The sequence below is a fragment of the Hetaerina americana genome, unplaced genomic scaffold (assembly GCF_022747635.1).
Source record: "Hetaerina americana unplaced genomic scaffold, ioHetAmer1.1.p SCAF_23, whole genome shotgun sequence".
Classification (NCBI taxonomy): Eukaryota; Metazoa; Arthropoda; class Insecta; order Odonata; family Calopterygidae; genus Hetaerina; species Hetaerina americana.
In genome coordinates this window covers 5,049,206-5,059,681 of record NW_027286797.1, presented here as the reverse complement: position 1 = coordinate 5,059,681, position 10,476 = coordinate 5,049,206, and the positions used below count along the sequence as shown (strand labels likewise).

Below are 10,476 nucleotides of genomic sequence, written 5' to 3'. Positions count from 1 at the left end.
GATAGACATCTGTAAATATTTCTATACATTATATAGTCGGTGTACATATCTTGTTACTTTTATGTTCCCTGAATATTGATGAATTCTGATTGCACTCAATTAAAAGTCTGATTTATCCTTATTAGATTGATTGCATTCTGCTAATATATTTGCTTGGGCTAAAATTGTTTATTTTTTTATACATTTGCACTTGGACGCAGCTGCCAAATAAATATCCTGTCTCCCGAACAAAATACTACCCAACATCCCACTCCTCATTAAGCTTTTCTTCGTCTCCGCATACTTGCTTCCACTCCTCCTCCCCACCAACATCCCATTCTATTTAGGCCTATTTCTCGTTTACCTGAAATTCTCCCCTCTACCACAGCCTTCAAAATCCCACTGCCAACCAATACGCCCTCCATCCATTTTTCCTGCCTCCTAATGATTTCTCTTGACAATCCCCTCAAATCACACACCATACCTAGCACTTCCTTACATCTTTAGATTTCTGTCCACATCACCCTCTCCAACCTTTTCCACACCCACATTTCAAAAGCCTCCAATATACATCTATCATCCTGCTCCCATAACCAGGTCCCCGCATCATACATAACTACACAGCACATCAAGTTTAACGAGCCTTAACTTAACATCCCTACTCAACGTCGCTGTTATCCATTCCTTCCTCCTTGTGAAAGCGTCTTTACTTAATGCAATTCTTCTCCTTATGCACCTAATACTTTGACTATTTTGGTCCAAAACTTTACCGGAATACAAAACTGTTCTACCTGCTCTAGTTCTTGCCCTCCTATTTTAATGTTTGACTTAGCCTTTCTCTTTGAGGAAAACCGCATAATGTTGGTTTTAATATATTTATTCTCATCCCTTATTTATCATTCTGAATTTTCAATTAACTCAGCATACCCTTTGCTGACTGACTGTCATCAGCAAACCTAACTGATTTCACAAATTCCCTGCTGACTTTTATTCTTATCTCTAGTTCTTCCCATGCCTCTTTCATCATTTCCTCCACATATGCATTGAACGGCACAGGTGATAATGGAAAACTCTGCCTTACTGCTCTTTCTAACCCTACCCATCCAAACTCTCTGTTCCCTACTCGGATCTGAGCAGTCTGAGAAATGTTCAGCTTGTGGATTAGCCTCCTGTCCCTCCAGTCTATTCCTATTTTCTGTAATTTACTTATTAGTTTTCCCAATTCATTCTATCAAATACCTTTTCAAAATTTAGGAAACAGGCAAGTACGTTCTGACTGTGTCCTATATTCCTCCTGATTATTGATCTCATTACTGCAATGGCATCACACGAGCCTCTACCCTTCCTAAACCCAAACTGATCATCCCTTAAGTAATCATTTACCCTACTCTCTACTCTTTTGTTGATGTTCCTGAGAGCAACTTAAGCTGCTTGGGTAATCAAACTTATTGTTCAGTAGTCCTCACATGATGTAGCCTTCACCTTTTTTGGAATCGGAACTAAAGCTGATCTCACAAAATCTTTGTGAATGTGGGCAAAAGGTAAAAGGAGAGGAGGGAAAGCAACCATAAAACATCCTAAAGAGTATGAACAGTGCGTTTTGTGACACACATGGCTAGAAGAAAGAAACAAGCTACATTGGCCAATTACACATTCAGACACGAAAATCTGCTTAATAGCGGTCAAATATTGATTCTCATGGATATAGATATAAGGAAAAGGTATAGGAACATATATAAAAGACAATCATAGGAGAGGTGGGGAAGGTGGAATCAAGCAGATCACAAGCGCTTAAAGCTGCTTATGTATATTTATTTATATACTTTTTTCCTTTTATTATCTCTATATGAATGCTGTGAATTACTTTTTATGACGTGTCCTAAAAAGTTGTTGTACACTAATCTTGGGCATATAAAATTATAATTATTAGCTTACAAAAGTTATCTTTGACTTTCATCTACTTTATGAACGCATTATAACACACATTCATATCTCTACAGAGAAGGTGCAAACTATTGCCCTCAATCCCATTATTTGCAAGTAGCATTAACATAAAGTTGACTAATTTATCACTTCTTCCACATAACTTCAACTCGGATTTTCATGACACTCGACTTAAAAGAACCGCTATACAACACCTTGCGAAGTGACGTACGATTTGCGAATATATCCGTAAATCAGCTCTCCCTGCTGGCCTTACATCATAACAGCGTTTGTTGGTTGTGAGTATACCGCTTTGGGCGCGGTTAGGTGGTAACTTGAATTGGAAGGATAAGAACTTGATTAAATATCATGAGCATTAACGGAATGAATTGCGCGTTGATTACTTTGGTGATGCTTTTAATGGTGGCGAAAGATGGTAAGTATTCATTTTACAGTTATGCGAACATTATTAATTGACCATCAATGTTCATTTTTCATTGTTGTTTTTTTGGCCCTTATTATTATGTTATTTGGTATTGGCGTTTGTCTAAAATACACGGTGTAAGCATATATCTATACCTTCTTATACATGGAAAATGGGTGATTATAGGAGCATTATTGAATGTGTTTATGAGAGACTTACCATAATCGTTGAGAACGAGGAAAATGTAGTTAATGAGTGTGGACCGAACCACTACTCTCTTTTCAAAAATGCATCGTGGAAAAAGTGGATAGCAAGAGGAAATAGAGCACATTGGTAATTGAGAGTAAAAGTCGAAATGCTACTGGATAAAAATGTGATAATGCTGTGTGAAAGCATGCTTGAAGGGGAAAATATTGTTGTGATAAAATGTGTCGAAGATAAGGTGGGGCCGGTGGAATGAATGGTGAAGCCTGGTGGACTAAAAGGGTGAAAGGTTGTTTGAATGCCAAGACAGAGGCGTACTAGGGAATGATTTTAGCCATATCTGAAAGTGCTTGGAGAATGTATTGAAACAAACAAATTAATGTGAAAATGGCGAACAAAGAGAATATACAAACAAATTTGGAGCTAGATTTTTTTGAAAACGGGCTTAATAGGAAAAATTATGGGTGTGCAAGATAATTGCTATAACGTGTGGTCAGTGTATTCAGACCTGAGCAGGTTTCAGGTAAGTCTCTTATCATCCCAGTCTACTCCCCCATCTTCCACATTGATTGTACCCAATTACCTCTGTTTGACACCTTCTCGTTATCCACTAAGCGAGCTATACATCGTGATTATATTCAATATCCCTTTCAATGAGTGACCTAATCACTGCTAGGACACCATGTGGACTCCTACCTTTACTAAATCCAAGTTCATCATTCTTTACATAATCATAATCCCACTTCTCCATCCTTTTGTTTCGGATCCTAAGTACTAACTTGACGGTCTATAAAACTCAAAAACGTTTGGTCTCATAACCCACACACGGTGATGTTTTTATCCTTTTCAGATAGGAATTGATGCTGGTATAGCAAAATAATATGGACGAAGTCCACTATCATAAATGGTATAAATGAGCCCATGTAAAATGTCCCTTCCATCTTTTTCTTGAGCCCTTGCATTTCTGCTGTGGTATAATTTATCCCTTTAGCCTTATTTGATTGCGTTTCCATTAATACCTTTCTATCTTGCTCTATGCTTAAAAAAAGGAGCTTATGTTGCCACATCCTATAGTATATGTGGACATATGCCGTGCTGTGCTTGGGTTTCAAAACCCTATTTTATCTTAAAATGAGTAGAAAGGATATATTTACAGGTTACCGTGTACAAAATGCAAAAAAGTAATAATTATAATATTCACATGCATCAACAACTTATTTATTATTTCAAAAATTCATCTGCAGAATACTAATGCTTCATAAATAAAACAGTTTTTGATCTGTTTAGTAGTAGAAGATGAATTTAAAGACCCATGGGATATGCTGTCACAGTAACTTAGTCATCTGCTAATATGCCTTAAAAGTAACAAATCCAAAGTTTGAAAATAATTTGCTTTGATTGGGATCCCAGTTTTAGATTTGGGTGTCAATTTCATGGTAGAGAAGAGTGAAGTTTCAGTTGATATGCCTAGATGGTATCTCCAATGGGAGTTTGATAAAATAGAATTTGTCTTTGTCAGCTGATGGTCTAATAAAAAAAATTAATTAATTAATTGTGAGATATGTCCAAAAATTCCTCATCTTTGTTATCACGTAATTGTTTTAGGTAGGTAAGGATGACTACTGGTTTTAAGGGTTTAGGATTTTGGGGATTCATTAAGTAGGAATAATAAGGGTTTGATGATGGAGACACTGCAATCTAATGATAAATGTTCTCGAATGCCATCTATGCCTGTTGTGGGATTTCTGCCTACCCTTTGCAGACAAAAAAGAATCTTGCTTTCATCGCCAGGGTTTTAGGAACTGAGAAGAGTTGAAATTGGTATGTGTTAATGAGAGGATCTTTGATTTGTAGTTACTTAACTTCACTGGCTTTACGTCTGAAAATGTGTCAAAGAAAATCTTTGGAATTCAGAAATTGTTTTGACTTTTGTTAATAAGGCTTTGATCATTATAGATACTAGGTAGGTTCTGAAGTTGACATCTCCTAAGGGTGTCGTTTATGATGTGCAATGCTTCTGCAGTTTAATTGATGGCGGCTGTCAACCTTTTATTATTTAAAACAAATTTGAGCTCTCTTCATTAAAGGAGGGTACACAACTTTTTGGTCCATAGAAAATCTGAATTCACTTCAAATGACTTGAGCTTTTTTCTTAACTATAATAGAAAGTTTTTTTATATTTGGGGTGAGTCATGCCTTTCTATGTGATCTACCAGCATCTTAACTCGGGTGGTATTAAACTGTAGGTCTTACTCTAAAAAATTAAAAATGCTAACTATTCCCTGTATGTATGTATGTATGTATTTCTGTGCTTTTATTGTATAGGGAAACAAGTCCATGTTGAATTTGATGACTAATGTTGATGTACATCGGCACATCACACAAGAATGTAATGACTTGAGGATATTTACCCACAACTTAGCTACGTTTGCTACCCTTGTTATGCTGGCGTCAAATTCCTGAAAGCATTACCTAGAAAAATAAGGGAAACATGTTCATTTAATTGCTAATTTTATCAGTTCCTGTGCTAACATCAATTCTAACTGTGGAAGAATCTCTTTGTTGATAAATAATTTTATTCTTTTGTATGCTCTTACTGCTCTGTTTGACTGTTTTCTTTTTTATTTGTGACTATCATTTGTATTCAAACTCCAATTGCATTTGAATGTATGCCTTTTTGGAATGTTTGCAAGCAATGTAGCGTGTTCGATACATGTGCCGAACATGTCTAGGAACCTATAAGCATCAATCAATCAATTACACATTCAAACAAAAAGTAAAATTTATTGTAAAAATAGTCAAGACTATCATCCATGTAATCAACTAGGAGAACTTCTTCTGAGTCTTTCGTAGCAAGCAAGAGTATTAGGTAATCAATGTCATTCTGAGTGAAATTAGCTTGGGTAATGGCAGTGGTCGGACAACCCAGTAACAATCTCAGGTGATACTCAATGCAAAATATCAAAATTGGAACCAATATTGCCAAGTACAGTAGTGGATGTATCAGTGATTCTAGTAAGGACTATGGTTAAATATTTTGGCCCTATGAGTCAGGGAAACTTCTCAATCTATGGTCACATGAGGTATTCCCATTAAAGCCACTTGTAGTCACCTGATGCTGGGTGCTTTATCTACAATGAGGGGGACTCATTTTCTGTGTTTCGTTAGAACTAACAAATCCATCAATGTCAGTCTGGGCTAGAAATATGACTTTCTAATTCACGTTAGACACTTCTGCATTAAAAAGGAATGTAGTGTTTTGTTTTCTGAGGCATAACTTCATGGAATTTATGCAATATGATGAAATTAAAGAAGTAACTTTTGTGATTCCTCACAAATTTTATTAAAATGACCTAGCTATTGACTTAGCTTGGCATCATCATCAGGGAGTTTCTGCATATATGTACCTACATATTTGTTTTTGTAGAAACTACCTGATGATATCCAATCTCAAAACCTAGGTCGTGTTTTGGTAAAGTTTGTGTGGAATTACTAACCTACTTCATTCATGTCAATATGGAATATATGTATTCCATGGATAAAAATATTTCTGGACTATTCTTTTCAACACTCCTGCTGACAAGTAGGATTTACTGTGATCTGCATGCTCTCCTAATATATCATTAGTGCCTTGGTGAACTATTGCTCCAGGATTCATTTTGGAGAAGGGTAATCCATGTGGGCCATTTGGGATTCCCCATATCCTTGCGTTGTATCATTATGACATCTCAAAAGATCAATTGTAGCATCGTTTGAAATCAATTTTGTATTTGAGAGATCCAATTGGAGAGTACCACTTTCAGAATTTTTAACTCGAATCATGCCAATACAGTCCAATAACTTTTGTTGTAGCCCTTTTACTTTGGGAATAACCTCTTGGCATTTCTCAGGATTTTCAGCCGACTTCAAGTGACATAATTTTTTCATGGAGCTCGGCTTACATTTGAAATAAAAATTTTTGTGAAATTTCAATGCACTGTATTGCATATTTTGAAATGCCATTGCAACTACAGCAAAACGCCATGTGACAACCCAAGTTGCAAAGAATCTTTGACTTTGTAAAATAGATTCAGGGCACACTGAATAAAATAAATTATCAGCCACCATCTCAGAAAAAAATGATTAACTTACGAGGATTATGGTAGTAAGTTAAGCCATAGCTTCACGTATTTTTGTTTAATTAAGGCTGCATGAATTCTTGCTGAGGTTATAGACATGAACACAATGATGTCTGCCAAAAATTATTTAGGTAAATGTTTCATTGGGTGCCAAATTTTCTTTCAGATAATGTAAATTAATAGTTTTTTCTTGGTTTTGTGACATTTTCTTAGAATATATAGAAACTTGCAATATTACTATAATGTATTTTAAAACTCGAGTGAATATGGCTACAGGCATTCTGAGTCACATATCAACCAAGTGTAATGCATTTCATTTGTTTTAGGAGATTGCATCAAATGCTGGGTCTGTCGATCTGATTCTGATCCCAAATGTGCTGATCCATTTGACAACTCAACTGTCCCAATCACTGATTGTAATCAAGAAAAAGGTTTCAATCATTTGAAAGGGATAAGACCAACTATGTGTCGTAAAATTCGTCAAAAAGGTAAAGATAATTTCCTCTTCCCTTCATCCCTTGTCCCGAGAAGATGTTTACTTTTGCTGTGGGCTTATCAACTGTCCACGTGTAGTTTCTTAATTTGGTTGATTATATCCTTACTGTGCTGCGGATAATTTCCTCTTAAATAATTTTGTTTTGTTTTCTTTAGTGAATGGAGAATGGAGATATTTTAGAAGCTGTGCCTACTTAGGCGAGCCTGGGATTGCTGGAGATGAGCGCTTTTGCTTGATGCGCACTGGCACTTACAACATTTTCATGGAATATTGCACCTGTAACAGCAAGGATGGGTGCAATGGTGCTATGGCCTTGAAGACTGGTTTGTTTGTAATGTCCACATTTGTAATTGCTCTTGTAGTTAGGAACTTAAATGTGGTTAATTTTTTGCTGTAAGGGCAGACTTGTTTTCAAACTAATGCTCACTGAGCTTTTATAGTCAATTTTAAAAGGAACATTTTAAAGTTTATGGTTTAATGCTGCTTGTAATGCCTGCAAAAATGTATGCATTATTGAGATTTTGGTAAGTCATGTGATCTAATGCTGGTATATTTGAAAAAGATTTCAATTCCGTCCTATGGCAGCATTTTTGAGTGAGTGATATTTTTGCAATTTTATATCGTCAAAGGTAATATTTTTAATGCCCAGTTTTTCATCTTAAAGTGAATTTTGGAAATTGTTAATAGGGTGGTGCCAATGAATTTCACATGAATGCACAATGAATGGAGGGTGAATGAATAGTTGTATGCTGGTTGTTACATTAAAAAAGTTGGTGTATGCATGTGTTGTATTTGCACGTGTATGTTTGTTTGATCAAGTGTCATGGTACCTTATTCATGCCATTTTAAGATCAATTTTTATAGAGGAACAAGGCAGGACACTTGAAAAATTAATATCTCAATCTTGTGAATTCCTTTTAAACTTGATCAACAGTTAAGTTGGAATGGTTTTCATTGCCCACATTATGCTATGATATGCCATTGTTTGTTTATAAATGCCTCAGTACTGTTAACAGTGTGGAAATTATGTTTAATTGTGGTAATTGTAATGTATCATCTCTGTTTTAATTACTCCAAAGAATGTCAAGCTTTATTTTTGTTAAATTGACTTATCATGGTGTGTGAAATATGGATTACTTGCATAATGACAACAGCCTTAATGTATACAAAGAAAAAAAGGATCATTTCTGAGAAATATAGAAGTGTCAAGTGCTACTGTCATTGGAACTGTAAAATATAATAATGTTGAAGTTGTTTAATTGAGTACACTTGGATATTTTTAACATACAGTTTGATTTGGAGTTCACAAAAACATTTGGTGGTTGGCGAGCTAATTGTCATGCTTAGCAGTGCTAGATTTTGAATTTAAAGAAATTCTCTTTCAATTTCTGCTTACCGCCAAGGACAATGACATCTACATAAATATTCTGATATTAACTATTATAACTCATACACTTCAATACTCATTTTCATCATGATTTGAAAGCTATGATTCCAACCACTATGCATATATTTTTCTTAAATTTGAACAAGTTTAGTCCAAAGTATATTAAAAAGTACTATCACTGACTGATTTCATCCTTTGTATGTTATCATTGTTTCAGAAAACAAATAAGTTGCAGAAGATAAAATATATCTACAATACATGAAAGTAATGAGCTCAATTTTGTCGCAACTTTCAACCCAATGCCCAAACCAATTCACAAAACTGAGGCTATTGTAGATCTGCACTAAGGTCTAACATCTCTATATTTATTTGTATGACTTTTACAAACTGTATTTTTTAGCTATTGTTGAATCATTTGAATGAAATAGTCCGTAGATTATTTACGAAATAGCTGGCAGGGAATAGGTTTGCACAATTTGCAAGACGTTATTATTTTGTGTGGGAGTTGCTCTTATAGAGTGTATATGTGAATTTCTTTGAATATTGTTGTTCAGTATGTGCTCCACTTGAGTCACATTGGTCCACTTACAAATGTTGACACAAAGTTTTATCGTTTGAACTACCCTTTAAATATAGATGTTTGATATTATTTTATCCTTTATTTTAATTTTTCATACTAGTGCACAATTCATGTGCATTTCTTGAGTTATGTTTTTATAAGTGTTGACAAAGTTATGAAACATTCCAATGTTCTACAGTCGGTCAAATATATAATTTTTTATGTTACTTGAAATATTTTTTATTGTAAAATAAGTCAAATAAATAAACCTGGAAACAATATTTGCTATAAAATCCTTCATTAATGTTTGTTATTTTGCAAAACACATGTAAATAACAAGCTTAACTAAATATTTTTGATAAACATTTACCTTTTTACATTTGTATCCATCTGTTGGCGTCCAGGCAATCCATATCCAACTTTTGAAGGGAGAAACTGCTTTATTATCCACAAAAATTGTTAGTTCATAAGATTTTTTGTTAAATTTCAAATTAATTTTAAAATTATACTCTAAAATATGGACTTGGTTTGATTGTCAGGCATGATTAACAAATTTTCTCCTGCTGTGACCACTCAAGTTGCTCGTATGGATTGATAATATTATTCATCATAATTAATGATAATGAGAGTACAAGACGTTGTTGCATTGTTCTGTCATCACTTTTTTGCATTATCAGTATTAAATGGGACAAAGATAATTTTGTAGCTGTATGAGTTAGGTAAACTTAACAATAGCTCACTTGAGTTGCATTATTATGGGAGAGTAATTACGCAGGTTATTAAAATTAATAAATATTGCTTGAGCATACACTTCATTTTTTATACTTGGTGGAAATGAGATGCCAAAGGTAATATAATAGAGTAAACTGGACATGGAGTAATTGGATCTAGACTCCCTTCAATGTAACTTGTAAGAGTGCATGACGGGTCTTATGTAAGATGGGCGTATATAAAGGTTTTTTTGTGTCTTCAATGCAGTCCTTCACTAATGTATTCACAATATTAGATAGCAGTCACGGCATGTACGTAATGCATTTGTGATGCATCCAATAAGGTGGATGTTGAAACTGTAGGAAGGCATTGGGGAATAAATAATAACATAAAGAATGAAAGCCAAGCGTTAACCAAGTCCTGGGTCTGTAAAAGTGTTTCTTGTTGCAATAAACAATTTTAACAAATAAAATTCTTTTAACTTGATATTATCCTTTTCTATGTGAACAATTATGATCATATTCAAGTTGGTGTCTCGTTTTAATCTTGGGATGATATTTTTATTCTTGATATGGCAGAATAATATTTAAAGTCTTACAGTGGAACCTTTCGTAAGGAGCGCACCTTGCATTGCAAGAAATAATATTAAAAAACGATTGAGTAGTGACTGCTCCC

At 34.6% G+C, this 10,476-nt stretch overlaps 1 protein-coding gene across 1 annotated transcript; it reads left to right on the top strand.

The window, feature by feature from the left end:
• The first annotated feature begins 2,200 nt into the window (after positions 1 to 2,200).
• Positions 2,201 to 10,232, top strand: crok (crooked). The gene is made up of 3 exons (XM_071586534.1): positions 2,201 to 2,338; positions 6,975 to 7,136; positions 7,300 to 10,232. The coding sequence occupies exons 1-3, from the start codon at positions 2,272 to 2,274 to the stop codon at positions 7,539 to 7,541; spliced, it is 471 nt and encodes a 156-aa protein (XP_071442635.1). The 5' UTR covers positions 2,201 to 2,271; the 3' UTR covers positions 7,542 to 10,232.
• Positions 10,233 to 10,476: the final 244 nt, after the last annotated feature.

Excerpts from the sequence above, each read along its gene's own strand:
- crok (XM_071586534.1), top strand. The coding sequence starts at position 2,272 with ATGAGCATTAACGGAATGAATTGCGCGTTGATTACTTTGGTGATGCTT. Across the intron at positions 2,339-6,974 it reads TTTAATGGTGGCGAAAGATG|GAGATTGCATCAAATGCTGG; the intron begins GTAAGTATTCAT and ends CATTTGTTTTAG. Across the intron at positions 7,137-7,299 it reads TCGTAAAATTCGTCAAAAAG|TGAATGGAGAATGGAGATAT; the intron begins GTAAAGATAATT and ends TGTTTTCTTTAG.